The following is a 16175-nucleotide window of genomic DNA, read 5'->3' as shown; positions in this document are numbered from 1 at the left end:
GTGAGGGTTGCTGTTTGTTGCTGTTCCCATGTATTCTAGCTCAAGCAAACACCAGGCTTCTTTGTGTCACCCATCTGACCAGACATCCTCCTGGCCACATGAGGCCAGAAGGGCAGTGTGAGGCTGGGACCATCCATTTGGTGGCAGCCCCAGGAGCTTTCAGTACTTTGGGAAACCCAGGATTGGAGTGACTGGAGCCTGGTGGTAACAGTCTGGGTTTCGGCTTTGATGTCAGCGTTTGCTCTCATTCCGGCAATGATGCTTTAATCTCTGAAGCACTGTGCTGGGTTTTCGCTGTGCTCAGCTTGAATTTCTTCCAAGACACCGCACTGCTGAAATAGCAGAATTTGTCCATGGATTCCAGTGCAGTGATTAGTCCCTGTTTATTGGGTTGATAAACTTTCAACAAGAATAAGGGTGGAGCAGGACCTCTTACATAGAGTAGAGCTAAATCACTCAGCAGCACAATTGAAGCCATTAAGCAAAGTGCTCTGCAGCGTGCTGCTTTTTTCTCTGAAGAAGAGCCTGCATATGTCAAACCTGGATTTTCTTGAATTAATGTGTTTAGTGCCATGGAGAAGATCCTTGTTCGGATGTTGTTTCATATAGTAATTGTGATTAACTGGTCGAAGTTTGTATTTGAAGTGTTGAGTTCTATCATTCAATCCTTAGGATGAGCCCTCTGCTCTTTTCGTGTCTTTCCATTGTCTTTGACTGCAGACCTCCTCTAGGACAGCTTCACAGCAGTGTCTTCCTTTGACCTTTCCAACCTTTGGCCAGCACAACAGCTTTGCATTAAAAACCTCAAGTTTGACTGCCTAGGCAAAAGATGCCTTTTCCTTCATCAGCAATCAATCTCTTTTGCTGGAAATATCCTTCTTAAGCATTTAGGGATCTGCAGGTGATATTTTTGAAGCTCCTGTGGCTCACCGTGGGAATGGACTTGGTGGGACCAGGTCACATTGTTTGTTGCTGAAATAGTTGAGCTGCATTCTGAATGATGCATCTGAGCTCTGAACAAGTTATTGTGTAGATTTCCTAGGCTTGTAGGGAGGCCTACATCTCAGATACGCACCCTGGAATTCTCCAGCCTAATCTGCCAGCTTGAATCCTGTGTGAAGCAGGTATTGTTAGTGTTAGAGTTTCTGTTTCCAGCTTTGTCCTTTCCCAAAGAAATACTGAGTATGGACTTGAATTCTAGTGAGTTGAGAGTGCATTCCTACCAGCTTCTCTGCGCTGATGGTGTGGGGCTGGGAGGCTCCAAAAGGCCAATCAGCTGTGCAGCCTCAGTCAGATTCCTCCAAATGCCCTCTGAAAATGAGATATTTGACAGCGTTTTTGTTCTAGCAAAGCCAATATGTAAGTTCTTGACCACTGACAGAGCTGGCAACAGCATTGCTAAAAACCCTCAAAGAAAATCGAACCCTAAAAATATGCCTGAAACTAAAAATGTCCTCTGTAGGCTGCCACTTAGGATACTTTTTTTAATGTTCTTAGCTACAGCTTCACCTTGCGGGAGCTCCCGCCTAGAGCAGAGCCTTCCCAAGGCTTAATCCCACTGTGAAAGTGAGAAGGGCACTCCAAGTTCTTGGCTCTGAGTACTTGGAGCTGATGGCAGAGCTAACTGGAGGGGCTGGGCCCCAGGGAGCGCTCAGGCCTGCCATGCTTCCTTTCGCACGTGAAACCCCTGTCTGTGGAGCCTGGCTGCCATTTGTCTTTCTGGTTCTCGTGTCCAGTAGGAATTTAATTGCAGTGAACTCTTTACTAAGTAAGGATGTAAATGTATTCTTTTTCCCTTGCTCTGGGAATGAGATTCTTAGCCTTCCTTAAGAGCCTTTTGGCACATTTGTTCTCCAGTATTGCATGATTAGCATACTCCTAGCCTCAGTGGTTCCTTCCTGGTTTGCACTTTTCAAGTCTATTATCATGATGTAAAAATTGCAGTGCAATTACTGTGCAGAAAGCTTGAATTTAGAAGTCTCTGTTTGAAACTTGTCAAGCCTTTAGCACAGGGCTGATAGCATTCAATTGCTGTTTGTGTTTATTTGGGGATATTGGAAAATGTTTGGGGCTTTTCTGGGTCAGATCCCACTATTGGTTTTGGAACTGCTTCCATATAAGACAGCCCTGCTTTCTCAGAGGACACTGTTGCAGTTAATGCTCACTATAACGTAAAGCTCTTTCAAAGGGCAATAGCCTCCCAGGCTCAGGTTGCCAGTGCTGGGCAGATGTTGGATGTGGGATGAGAATGCAGGTTGGGCTGAGAATGCCTGTAATACTCCGTAATATCTCACTAATGCATCCTGACAACTGATGCCTAACATGATCCCTCAAGCATGTGATTTAACGAGATTAAAGCCATCCCTCAGTAATCTTTGTCGAGCTGTATTTTGTTCTTTCTGTGTAATTCACGGGAGTATAAAATCTGTAATATTTAAGTCCTAGTAATCTCGGTGCCTCATTTATTGTATTGTTGGCAAGTTGATTAGTGCCATTGGGCAGATCAACGAGCTATCCTGAACCTGTAGGTAAAGCTGCGCTGCTTCTGGCACACTCTGGTTTTGGCATTCTCTGCCTTTACCTCTGTTGGACTTGGCTGCCTGGGCACGTCATGGGGTGGATACACAGCCAAAACCACGCAACTACACCAGCACTCCAGTTCTGGTGGCTGATAATTAGTGAGAGTGGCAGTTAGCTCTGCACTGTGTTCTCCCCTGGATGGACCCTGATTGTTTCTTTGTGGTCTCTGCTCTTTCTTCTGAATACAGGGTTGGGAAACTTAGTGCAAGGTCGTGCTGCATAAAGCCAACTATGAATTCACTTGGTTTAACTGCAGCCCTTTTTCAAACACACCTTGTTTTCTGCACGGGCTTTGTGTTCCTGGCTGCTCAGACAAGAACCAGCCCATGGCTCTGCCTGCTGCTCAGTGCAATACGAGGAATGCCGGGTTGGTGACGCTGAGCCCAAGCCTTTGTGCTTCCAGAGCCAGGTGCTTTCATGTGGTCATGTTATTGCTTTTAAATCTATTTGTCTATTCCCAGGGTGTAGCCGAGCAAAGCCTGCACTCATTTGGCCTTTGGTGAAACTAATTTGCTTGCCGTGTAAGATCAGAAAAGATGCTCGAGAGGTGAAAAAGGCTTTGCACAGCAGAAGATGTTCACCTGGGAGGAAAGGTGTCCATGTTGTCCCAATGACTGATTCCAATCCTTTTCATGTTCTTCCAGCTGAAGGGCTTCCCCAGGTTTATTACTTTGGACCGTGCGGAAAGTACAATGCCATGGTACTGGAGCTGCTTGGTCCCAGCTTGGAAGATCTGTTCGACCTCTGCGATAGGACATTCACTCTGAAAACGGTATTAATGATAGCCATCCAGCTGGTGAGTAAAGCATTTGTGTCAGCTCTCTTAGCCAACCTGTTCTAAATAAGCTTGGCTTTGCCACAGCAGAACCTCGTGTGGAAAATTGAGGTCACAGATGCACAGTGTTGATCCATGCTGACCTGGTATTGAGTGCAAAATATTGTGCTCCTGTGGCCAAATGGCCCAGTTTTGTTCTATTTGAGTGCTCCTTCATCGCTGTAAAACCAATTTATGGTCTTTTTGATTAAATCAGATGGCAAAGCCTTGTGTACAGTTTGTATTCCTTCTCATTGCACTCCAGAAACAGTGTTACCATTTTGGGCAACTCTTCAGCATTCAAAAAACTCATCCTTGGTCTCATAAGCAATGAGAACAGAGTAGCAACATTGGATATGTTTTTCACTTTGTGTGTGTATAACATAGGGCAAGATTGGGTTGGAACAACCTGCATCAAGTTGAATATGACAGACTTACATCTCTTATAGTAGCATTAGAGACATTTCCTGTACTTACAGAAGTAATGTTATTGCCACGAGACTGCTGGGGAAACGAAGGCTTACACAGTAGGGTCCTGCCCTGTGCCACACACTGGGGTTGCAGATCAGTTCTGTACCAGGAGGATTTCCGTTGGCACCAGCTGCCCATCCTGTGACCTTGCCTGGTCTGCCTGCTCACCAAGACACCAGGACCAACCTGGACAAAGGGTGCTCAGAGTGAAGTATGGGGACAGGAAAAGCAATCCCACATGGAGCTGGTATTCTGTGTAAGCAGCACTTCTCCTTTTTCCTTGGAGAGATGTTTGAGGACCTTTCCAGTCTTTTCAGGAAGATGTTATGAGATACCAGCGTAGACACATGCGTTTAAGGAGACAAATTCAACATCTTCACAGGTGCTCCATCTCCTTCCCCAGAAGGGTTTCTGGGAGGAGGGCTTGACTGTCTCCAAAATGCTTTCTGAAGGGGTTGGCACTTTCTGCTCCACTGGAACAGAAGCCCTTTGCTCTAGAGACAGAGCTTTGGGAATGTTGTCTTGGATTTCTCCCAGTTCCTATGCTAAATCATTCCCATTGCTGTGTCACACTCCAGTGTGAAAGAGACACAAAAGAAGAGCTGAGCTGTCGTGTTCAATAGTTTTGTCTCCATAAATTTATGTTTTGCTGTTGTTTTTGAGCAGCCACGGCTGCTTGAGCTGCTGTAATTCTAATCTCTGTTGCGAGGAGACATAAAACTTCACTGCCAGAATGCAGTGCATCGCACAAGCAGTGCCACTGTCCTCTGGTGTCTGTGACACCTGGTAACAATGCCCAACATGCAGGGAGACTTCCCACCATGTGAGCAGCCTGCTGCCACCCCAAGAGCACAGAGGAGCACCTTGGTGCCTTGATCCCCTCTGGAGGGGGAATGGAGAGGTTATCTGTGGATGTTTTTGCGCATGTGCTGCAGGAGGACTCCTCTGGCTGATGGGAGATTTTGGGCACTGTTACTCCCACAGTGTGTGCATTTCTGATGCCTCACATTGCTCGGTTGGGCACATCACATTGGATCCGCTTCCTCCATCCTCTGTGCACAGCTGAACAGATGGAGCAGCTGATGTCCCTGAGCTGCACAACGCGTGGAAATGAGCACGCATTCACTAAGGCCTGTCCCTCCTGCACATAAATCAGAAGTCATCCCATGGCTGTGCAGGGCTGACAGCCATCAGCTCCCTGCTCCTGCAGACAAACGGGGCAAGCATCCTGTCACGGGGCATAAAGCATGCTGCTGCTGCAGGGACATCCTTCTGACAGGGAAGAGCCTCTTCTGGCCATCCCCAGCAGCACAGCAGGAGGTGTGCAGGCAGGTGGAAGAAAACCTGCCTGCGCATGTCTGCGGTGGAAGCACAAAGAGCAGATACAGCGGTAGCTTGGAGTGCTGTTCCATCCAGCATCCCTGCTGTCCAGGTTTTTGTCCAAATTGCTGTCTTTGCTATTGGCCGTTGCAACAACTGGGCTTCTTTGGTGGCAGAGAGGTACAAAATAAGCCAGTCAGGCTCTGCTTGAAAACCTGTTCTGCATGGTGGGGCCAGGAAACCCTTTGTTCCCATTTTGAGGGCTGCAGATCAATTTAAGCTGCCTTGCAACATACCTTTTTGTCTCCAAACCTGCTTCTGTGTCATGGAGATGACTCAAGGCATGAAGAATGGCTGAAGTGCAGAGCATCTGCACCATCCTGGAAATGATGAGCAGTAATGGCTGGGAGCCGTGCAATCCATTTTCTCAGTGCATTGAAATAAATCACTGCTTAAAATGAGAGGGAAGAGGAGCGGTAACACAGTTAGTGACACAAAGGAGAGCTGCTTGCAGACCTGCTCGAACATCATTATACATCATTTATGCGTTTTCTGAAGTGGAATTAATGATGCACACTGAGCAAGGTGTGTTGTGCCAAGGTTGCCCTTCTCCCTTTGGAGCCGGGCACCTGCCCCTTTGCTTGCTCCTTGGTGGCAGAGCACAGATAGCCAAAAGCTGAAAAATGCTCCAACCAATTCTGGTTGATGACTGGTAGGATTAATTATTCTTTTTAGTCAGTGTTGAGGAGCGTAAGGCTTCTGCCTGCCCAGAACCCCCTCCAGGGAGAATTTGGCATGTCTGAGACAGCATATGGATTGAGGGAGGGAGGTGGTGAGGCACAGAGCAAGAAGGAAGGGCTGTGGGTAAGGGAAGAGCTCCTGGTACACACTCCTTAGTGTGTATAAAATCGGTACAAAAAGGCTGCTGCAATTCTCCATGGAATCCTTCCAAGAATGCTGTGCCGGTGGTAGCACTACAGAAGAAAGAGTCCCGTTCCATTTCAGATAAAGTCAGGGAGAAAGGTGGGATGGCACATTCCTCTTTCAGCTGTGCAACGGAGAATGCCACCCAGCTCAGGCAGTTACCGGTGCCTCAGTCTGCTCTGTTGGTGCCATTTGTGCAGTGCCTGTGTGTGCAGTGGGCAGCCTAAGGAGGCATTGTGGTGGGCTGCAAAACCTGGCTGCTCTGTTTGCAGGAGTAACATTTGCCTCGTCCTTTTGCAGATCTCTCGAATGGAGTACGTTCATTCCAAGAACCTCATCTACCGAGATGTCAAGCCAGAAAACTTCCTTATTGGCCGGCAAGGCAATAAGAAAGACCACGTCATTCACATCATAGACTTTGGACTGGCAAAGGAGTACATTGACCCAGAAACCAAAAAACACATACCTTACAGGGAACACAAGAGCTTAACTGGAACGGCGAGATACATGTCCATCAACACGCATCTTGGCAAAGGTCTGTGCATTCAGCATGAGTGTGCTGTGCTGGGTGCTGCAGGGCTCTGGTGGTAGCTCAGCATATGGCTCCCATGACCTTCATACCTTTGCAGACCACTCAGCGTGGCAATGCCACAAGGCTTTGGGGGGTTTGTTGCTTGTTGGTTTTTTTTGAGCAGTTGAGACAGCTAAAAGCATTGGAACTGGAAGCCTTGTAATTATGGTTTTTGCTAGGAGATAAATGATAAAGGTAGCAGTCCTGCTCTGATTAGAGCAAGTGGGCAGGCAGTAATTGCCACACTTAGTGGCATCCAAGGAGATCTTTATAGCGCAGCCCCACACCAGCGCCTTTCAGTTTCAGATGTTACACTTTGCCGTTCCCTGACCTAATAACCGGTTGGAGAAAATGAATAATGGCTTTCCTTAATGATAGAACTAATTTTAAACCCATCTTCTGTCTCCTCACTTGCTGCCTGGTATCCTTTTTAGAAAATTACATCTTGGTGGCTGAAAGGCAGAAGCCCTTATTAAATGTTTATATTCACTTAAACTCATAAGAGTGGCAGAGCGGTGGCACAGAGAGAGGTCGGAGAGCCTCTCATTCTGGGGAGTGAGAAGAAATGGGCACAAATTCTGTTTCTGAGGAGACTGGGGAAGGGATGGAGGAAGTGAGCTACTGCGGATGGGAGCACTGCAGGGCACTGCACTGCCACCACCTACCGGCCAGCTGGACTCCGTGTGCTCTGTGTTCTGTGCACGGGGGGAGCCTGGGGGAGAGCAGGTCGCTGTGAGGCAGAGGCAGTTGGTGAGCAGTGCTGGGGTCCCTGCACTGTTGGGGAGCTGTGGGACCATTCATCCAGCAAACAGTGATGCCAACAAGATCACCTCCTGCTGCTCTGGTGTCCTTTGCTCTCCTTCATATCCTGTGGCTTGTTGGCAGTATGGGCCACGTTTTGGTGGATTATTTTAAAGGATGCTTTTCCCTTGGCTCAAGGCCTCCTTTTTGTATTTTTTTTTCCTCATCTATAATCATAACATCTGCATGGCAACAGCAGCAAGTGTTTCCCGAGCAAAAGCAGCACTGAAAGGAGCTATTTTTAACCCTCTGTGGTGCACTGAGCTCCAGAAGCAGCAGGAGATGGCTGGCACTGTGCACACAGCAGTTCCCACAGCTGGCTGCAAGTGTCCCCTGCCCACTCCTGCAGGGCTCAGAGGAAGTAATGCAGCACATCCTTTGCAGACAGTGCTGGGCACGCTGGCTCCCAGCTCCTGTCTTCTAGCCCATCCATGTCTTATGTTGCTTGTAACAACTTCCAAGTCCTTTTGCAAAAGCCCTGAGCTACACATTGCATGTTTAAGAAATATGTAGATGTAGCACTGAGGGACACGGCAGCATTGGTGATAGGTGGATGGCTGGACTAGATGATCTTTTCCAACCTTAATGATTCCACGATTCAAGTCAGCATCCCTGCGATAGCTTTCTGCCTGAAATCCCTTTTCCTACTAACCAGACCCATTTCTGCATCCACAGCAGTAATCTATCATCTCTTCTGTTGCAGAGCAAAGTCGTCGAGACGACTTGGAAGCCCTTGGCCACATGTTTATGTATTTCCTCAGAGGCAGTCTGCCCTGGCAAGGACTGAAGGTAGGTTTGAGTCTTAGGTTTTGCCCCTTGAAACTCAGGTTTCTGCCCAGATGCGAATCTGGCAGGGGAACGTATGGAAAATCTGGGCAGAGCAGTCCTGTGTGTCTGTGAATTTGAATGTGAAGGTGTTAGATTTATCTGCAGAGAAGATGCCAAGCCAGAAGTACGTTACCTGTCACTGCAGGTTAGTGTTAACATCACTGAGTCGGTGCAGCTTTGCAGGGAAGATGCAAACAAAGGAGCAGCTGGGACGGGGAGGGCAGCAGTGGGGCTGCTGAGCAGTTGGAGCAGCTTAGCTGTAATGTGAACCTGCCCAGAAGACAATGGTTGTTTGTGGGATTCCAGTTATGGCACACAGTGCCCCAGCTGCATCTAGGCTCGTGTTTGTAACAGGAGCAGTCTGATGGTTTTAGACTTGCAGAGAGAGTTTAGCCTGAAAAGCTGTTTTTCTGGCAGAAGTGTGGAGCTTGGCTTCCCTCCAGGGACACTGGATGCTCAGTGCTCAGTTCTGGATTGTAAGTTTATGAAATGTCGTGTACAGTGCCGAGGGCTGTGAGCAATTGAGTTACAACAGCCACAGCTGACATCCATCAGCAGAATGCCATGTGCTGGCTCCAAGGCTGCTGCTGGCTTCATCTTCACTTCTCCAGCACCTTCCTGATTGTGCAGCTACCGTGTTCACCTCTGCAGCTGCACTGAGTGAAGGTGGTCAGCTTAGGAGGTTTTTAGTGAAGACGGTGACTCCTGTTAGACCTGTTGGTATGCTGTGAAAAAACAGTGAGTGTTTGGGCTCACTGCACACATGGCAGAGTACTGCTGTGGCCAGTGGCATGATAGATCTTGCTAAGCTGCTTTGTCACCATCTTTCCAGAGTTAGCCTCAGCTTTGCCTTATCAACACGTCAGAAGTGTCAGCAGCAACTCAGAAAGCACAAAAGGGATTTTCATGCATAGAAGTGATCCTGGAAGGGCTCAGAACTTTTCTGGCATTAGGTGCATTTCCTACTGTAAACCTATGAGTGTGTTATTCTATTACACATTTTATTTCTGCTTTAGTTTGAACCTACCTGCTTTAAATTAATCCTATAAATTACTCTAAAATAATTCCAGGTTTAAACGAGACTGCAAAATTTTCCTTGGATCAGTGCTGAACTTAGTGAGAATTAATTGTGTGCTCATGGAAGTCTCGTGTTTCTTTCTGTTCAGAGCACACCCAAACTCTTCAGCCTGACAGTGTGGCACCTTCACTCTTGTAGGTTTCCTCAGCCTACACTTCTGGTCTCTGCTGTCAATGTTAAGGTCTTAAGAGAACATCTTACAATGCTAATTATATTGCTGGCAGGTCTAATTGGCATATGCTGAAATGGAGGCTGTAAAACCTGTTGTAGGGTGCCAACTAGATCAGAGTGCTCTGCTTCAGGAGTGATTCAGGTGGGAAAACAAACTGAAAAGTATGTCATTTTTCTGGATGACCAGCTGCTTAATCAGTGCTAAGTGATGGACACTTTGGGGGTGAAAGAAGTAGCATGGGATATGGGAGAAGTGTGACTGATATAATCTAGTGCTTGACTCTGTGGTGGCATTCTATGATGCACAGTAAAAACATGGCGTGTCAAAATTGCTGTCACAGTTTAACCGCTCTTGCAGTTGCTTATGAAGCTGTCATGGTTGCAGATGGCTCTCAGCCTAGGACTGCTCTTTGCTGGAGTGTCAGGATACTGACGTGCTATCCAAGTGTATGCAGCTTTATTTTTTTGCCCTAGGAAAGCTTCCCTATACCAGGACTGGGCTGGTAAGAAATGGGCCATGTGAGCACAACCAGTGTGCTTTCAAGTACTGAAGGTGTTCTGAATGCCTCACTGGATGTTCTTTGCTGACTCCATGTAAAGCACATAGTGAGAATAACAGCAGGATAATATATTGTAATCTAGGATGCAGTTCAGCTGCAAGTAATGTCACCTCCTACCACCCAGAACCAATATTAAATACCTCGTTTTTCTTTCCATACAGCATGTCGTTTCTCACGTGGTTGAACTCTTTCCCCACAACTGTTTTGTATTTGTGTGCTACAGGCTGACACCTTAAAAGAGAGGTATCAGAAGATTGGGGACACGAAGAGAAACACTCCGGTTGAAGTTCTCTGTGAGAACTTTCCAGGTAAAGCACTGATGGAGTGTAGTTGAAGACAGATGTACCTTGTTCAATATGACAGTTCCGAGCAGCTCTGGCAGAGAGTATTTCAGTCATGTACATGCGTTATGTCATTCCTCAAGCCGGAAAACAAATGGGGCTGCTGCTAGGAATTAGCAGGGCTGAGAGCTTGTGACTGTGGCTTGGTACAAGCATAACTTTTCCTACTGTGCAAGCTGGGCAGCACCCAAGTGCCCCATGTCCCTGCTTTTCTTCCTTCCAGCAGAGGACCTTGTTCTTTTCCCTCTCTCAGGTGACTGTGTTGGCTCTACTCAGTTGATTCATTTCCAAATGTAAAGATGAGCAGGTGCTAAAATTTTAGGTGGCCAGCTTCGAAGACAGGATGATGTCACTGAATTCCACCTTCTAACAACAGCTTTAAGGAGAGCTTTATTAAGAATGTGCTTCTAGCAAAGCTTGGCAGCTTTTTTCCAGTTAGCAGAAGTCCATTGCTGAACTGGAGAGCAGAGCATGAAGTGGAAGTCCTGCCCGGGTACAGTGTAGCCTTCATGTAGTGGGTGCAGTATTTTGTCTGTGAGGTGAGAAGCTTGACAACAGGGAGAGCACCCAGGTCCTCACAGTAAGCCCCGTTCCTGTTGGAACCATTCTCATGGACTCACAGAATCATTAAGTTTAGAAAAGACCACTAAGATCATCCAGTCCAAACATCACCCCATCTCACCATGCCCACTAATCCGTGTCCATGGCTCTTTACCAGCACAAGGAGCAGCAAGTCTGGAAGGAGATGTTGTTCACTCTAGTCATGCTCATTTCCCAGGCACGTTTCCATCCCAAATCCACCTAGTTCCAGGCAGAAAGGCATCAGATTGGTTGTTGCCATTTTTGCTTTTTTCCCCATTTCTTCCCAGTGCTCCTTCCTCAGAGCTCTGTCACACGTGCAGATCTGGGCTGAAGGGAGATGAGACAACTTTCCCATGCTTTCCTGAAACTTGTTGGTCCTCCATCTTTCAAAGATAACAGCAGGAGGAGGAAATGACCTTTCTTCTTCTTTTGCTTCAGTGTGACAGACGAGCTGCCAACCATAGGCATAGCTAACCATCATCAAGCAGAGCTGGTTTCATTTTTGTCAGTTAAAGGCAAAAACTGAGCTGGTATATCCTGGTATATCATTCCTCCTGTTGATCTCTGCTCAGAACAACAGTCCTGTCCTGGTATAGCAATCACTGTGTCTACTTTTAATGTCCCTGAGCTGATGTATGTGTGAGTGTCCAGTAGGCAGGCTCAGAGAATTGTCCTGTGTTGTAGAGTGTGTTTTAGTGTTTGTTTTTATACAAAGATATAGAGTGAAACTTGCTGTGGAACTTGCAGGAGGGAGGTAAAGCAGCAGCCCTGTGCAGCAGGTGTGGGACTCCAGCATTGTTAGAGAAGCATTTGAATCGATTTGCATTGTGGGCTGTTGCTAAAGCAGTCATTTTTAAAGGAAAGCCAAAGTTAACAGCAGCAGCCCAGACAATTCTCTCTGTGTGAAGCTCAGTGCAGCAACACAGGCCTGGCTTTATAGCAGCTCATTCAAAAGATTCAGAATGAAAGCAAGCTATTATTAGGCTTTGGGCAGGGCCGGGGGGCTGTAGAGAGCTGCCTGAGGTTCATCAAGCAGCAGGAAGCTGGGTAGGTCATGGGGGGTGAAGGCCTGCTGGCTGTCCTCAGCTCCCATCGATCTGCCTGGCTGAACGTGGCAGAGCCTGGGCAGTTCTGGGGACCTGCCCCTGGGTGAACTTGGAGCACTGTTGAGCTTTGTGCCGTGGAAAGGCCTTGTTGGAGTTAATTGAAAAGCACCTTTCCAGTGTGTGTGTGTATCACATGCTGTGCACTGAGAGGCTTGTAAGTGATGGAGCGATGTGTGGGCAGAGCTGACGCTGCTTCTCTTTTCCCCTTCTCTAACAGAGGAGATGGCCACATACCTCCGTTACGTTCGGCGATTAGATTTCTTTGAGAGACCAGACTACGACTACTTGCGGACCATCTTCACAGAGCTCTTTGAGAAGAAAGGCTACACCTTTGACTATGCCTATGACTGGGTCGGCAGGCCAATCGTAAGTCCCTCCTGCATAATGCAGGGCCCTGCTGCTTCCTCACCTGCCTCACTGTTTGTTCCAGTAGTTCCAGTAAGTGCCAGCGAGTCAGGATCAAGCCACTCCCTTCTTTTCTGTAGCCAGCAAGCACACGCTCAATGCAGTGAGAAGTCCTGGTGCTGTGTTAGGGGGTTCTTGTGGTGCCATGCTTTATCCTAAGGGCAGATGGCCCCTTGCCATCTCTTTGGGTTTGCACTAGTGTGGCACGTTCAATGTTGACTTCTTCCTTAGCAGCCAAGAGCAGGACTAGACTTAATTTATTTTATCCTAACACGATTTGAGACCTTTGGTAATCAATATCTGAAGGCATCCATCTTACAGCTGGAGCGCATACTTGCTTCCTCAGCACCCAGCATAGCAGTTGAGTCGTCACAGAGAAGTACAGGAGATGTGGGCAGGGCTCTGACAGGTGCTCAGGAAACAATAAAAGGCAAACCCATTGTGATTTCTAAAGATCCACGGGCTTACCCTGCTCCAGAGGCTGAGCCGGCTCTAAATATGGCAGGGCAACGTGGGAGTATCCAAGCTCCACTTAGCACCAGATGGAACATAACTGTGATCTCAATCCATCACTCCTATTGTCAAAAGCCATTTGTATTCAGGAAGACCTTGGCTAAAAGATATGTCACTGGGAAATGTGATAAAACATCTGAAGCTCTTCCGTTGGCTGCCCATCTGATCTGTGCCTGTGCTGCAACCCGTCGCTTTGTGTCGTTCCACTGATAGCCTTCCTGCTAACAGCCAGTCACTGTGCACCACCAGTGGCAAAGGCAGCTGTAAATTAATTGTCACCGGTGCCGGATCAAATGCCTTCAGTGCTGAACCTGGTACCGCTGCCAATGACTTCCCATCCAACTATATTTAGCATTACCAACATTTTCTGTGCGCAGAGCAGCTCATTTGAGTAAGAAATCATTCCCTTTGTGAATCATGATTTTTCTCTCATTTTTGTTTAATTACAAAGGCAATTGATAAAAAGCACCTTGTAAGACAAGCTTGCCATTGCTGACAACTGCAGTGGTTGCTATGGAGATTTTGATGTTGTGAGCAAGGATTGTGACTTTGGTGAGAATAGAGCAGATGAAGCTTTAATTTTAACACATTCTGTTTCTATGCAAGCGTGGTTTTTAAAAGCAATGAGACAATGAGCTGAGGAAAACAAGCCTGTATATCTTGCAGTTGCAGTAATCTTATTTGCAGCAAGCTCGGTGCAATCTGACACTGGTAGATTCAGATGTGTCTTTTTACTTCACTCTTCTACAAGATGTTTGGAGCTGGTACCCAGCTGGCAGTCAAATCACAGGGATCCCATAGCCCTTGCTGTAATTATCCTTGGTTGCTGGCAGTACCTTTGGGCAGCATTTTGATGTCTTCCTGCACTGCTGGTGCATGATGGGAGCTGACCTGACAAGTGTCCTAACAAACACCTTGTTTTCCAGCCTACTCCAGTGGGGTCTGTTCATGTAGATTCTGGGACGTCTGCAATAACGAGAGACAGCCACATCCATCGGGACCGACCATCACAGCAGGCCCTGCGCAATCAGGTGTGTTGGCTGCACTGCCTCACTTGGCATCCTTCTGAATTCCCCTTGGTCTGGAGAACAGAAACCCTGTGCCAGTAGGGGTAGCTGGGGCTGATTCCTGCCTTTGTGGCAAGCTCATTTCTTGTTTAATTTAGGAAAACTTTGGTCTGAGCAGGCCTTTGTCAAAGCAACAAATGGCTGAAAGAGCAGTGGATTTCCTCCAGATTGTGAACAAATGGAGTGGAGTAAGATGTGTGTGTCCCATGGACATGCGCAGCATCCAGCTCAGGGTGCCCTGCCCGTGGCACAGATGTAGCACAGCAGGAAGGGCTGCCAGCACAAGGTCCTTTGGGGAGGCTGGGCATTGTGGTCCAGATAAACTGCAAGTTCACGAATTTCCCAATTTTTTCTTTCTAGTGGTAATATTGGTGTTGAGAGTCTGGATTTTCTGTATTAGCAGAGGTGCTCAGAAGTTGAGTAGATCTCCAGCCGTCGGCTCCTAGCTGGAGCTGTTGGTGCTCTTACTTCCCAGTGAGTGGCTCTGGGCTCGCTCTGCTCTTCTAACTGCTGAGTGCTGTTCTGGCTTTGCGTCTGCGATTCCTGCGCCCACACAGCTCATGCAAGTGTGAGAGTGTGAGATGTAATAACCTCTCTGGGCTTGACTCTTCCTTGTTCCATGCAGCTGTGCTTGGAATGATAGACACGTAATATAGTCTACAGCTAAAGCCTTCAGCTACAATCAGGATGAGTATTCCTCATTAGAAGTGTTGCTTGTGGGAGGCTGCACTGTTTGAAGCATGTGTGCAGTACTGAATTTATGCATGCTTATTAGTGTGGACTGGGCTGACGGTAGTAGTAAAATAATCTGCTTTAGTATATTGCCTGATTAATGCATTAGCTCCATCTTGGGTGGCAGTTTGTAGTTGTCTGCTCTGACAAGAGATCTTCATGCTATGTACAATCAAGGCCATCTTGTTCTGTGTGATGGACAATGATGCCTGGCTTCATTTTCAAGCATATTAGTTCATAAATTTTAGTACATAGCACAAAGACAGCTGTCTTATTCCCAAAATATTATTTGGACAGCATTCAGTCTTTGTTCTTTCAAGCCTTTCAGTCTTAATCATAAATCACTAAGACTGGAAAAGACCTCTAGGATCATCCAGTCCAATCATCCACCAACCACCACTAAACCATATCCCTCTGTACAACATCTAATGTTTTTTAACACCTCCAGGGACAGTGACACCACCTAGGCAGCCCATTCCAGTGCCTGACCACTCTCGTGGAGAAGAATCACAGAATCACAGAGTTACCAAGGTCGGAATAGACCTACAAGATTACCCAGTCCAACCACCCACCCATCACCAACAGTTCTCACTAAACCATGTCCCTCAGCAAACGTCCAAGCCAGGATACCGTTGGCCTTCTTGGCCACCCGGGCACACTGTCTGCTCATGTTCAGCCGAGCATCAATCAGTACCCCCAGCTCCATTTCCTCTGCGCAGTCTTCCAGCCACTCCGCCCCAAGCCTATAGCGCTGCCTGGGGTTGTTGTGGCCAAAGTGCAGGACCCAGCATTTGGTCTTGTAGAACCTCATCCCATTGGCTTCAGCCCAGCCCTCCAGCCTGTCCAGATCCCTCTGCAGGGCCTCGCTATCCCCAGGCAGATCCACACTTCCAGCCAACTTGGTGTCACCTGCAGACATGCACTGAGGGTGCACTCAAAGAAGTACTTCCTAACATCCAACCTCAATCCCCCTGGTGCAATTGCAGGGCACCTTTTGTCTTCTTTTTCTCCTAAACTTTATTTAGGATGTTTTGTTATTGAATAGAATCAGTCAGAGAATGGCTTGGGTTGGTAGGGACCTTAAGGATATGTAGTTTCAGCCCCTCTGCTGCAGGCAGGGCTGCCAGCCACTAGATCAAGTAGTAGATCAGATTGCCCAGGGTGCCATCCTGCTGCCCCTCCTGGTCAGTTGTGGTTTATTGAAGGTGTGTCGTAGGTCATAGAAGCCAAAGACCAGAGTGTGACACCAGCCATGCAGCCGGTCATCCAGCTGGTCTGTTCTCTTCCTGCCCAAACCTCATTCTCCAACCA

At 47.5% G+C, this 16175-nt stretch overlaps 1 protein-coding gene across 12 annotated transcripts in view; it reads left to right on the top strand.

Annotated features, from left to right (window-relative positions):
- The window catches only part of CSNK1G1 (casein kinase 1 gamma 1), an 82411-nt gene that overhangs the window by 56061 nt on the left and 10175 nt on the right, over positions 1 to 16175 (top strand). For 11 of the 12 annotated variants that reach the window (XM_085515996.1, XM_085515993.1, XM_085515998.1 and 8 more), the window contains 6 exons: positions 3225 to 3376; positions 6410 to 6644; positions 8185 to 8270; positions 10342 to 10426; positions 12365 to 12513; positions 13992 to 14096. In XM_085515996.1, coding sequence (XP_085372122.1) covers positions 3225 to 3376; positions 6410 to 6644; positions 8185 to 8270; positions 10342 to 10426; positions 12365 to 12513; positions 13992 to 14096 — 812 coding nt within the window. Of the gene's footprint in view, positions 1 to 3224; positions 3377 to 6409; positions 6645 to 8184; positions 8271 to 10279; positions 10427 to 12364; positions 12514 to 13991; positions 14097 to 16175 lie in introns of all 12 variants that reach the window. The other variant, XR_014934453.1, reaches the window with a different exon arrangement.

This window comes from Coturnix japonica, chromosome 14, assembly GCF_054131305.1.
Source record: "Coturnix japonica strain WE chromosome 14, WE-NBRP24, whole genome shotgun sequence".
NCBI lineage: Eukaryota > Metazoa > Chordata > Aves > Galliformes > Phasianidae > Coturnix > Coturnix japonica.
This window is presented reverse-complemented; position numbering and strand designations above follow the sequence as displayed.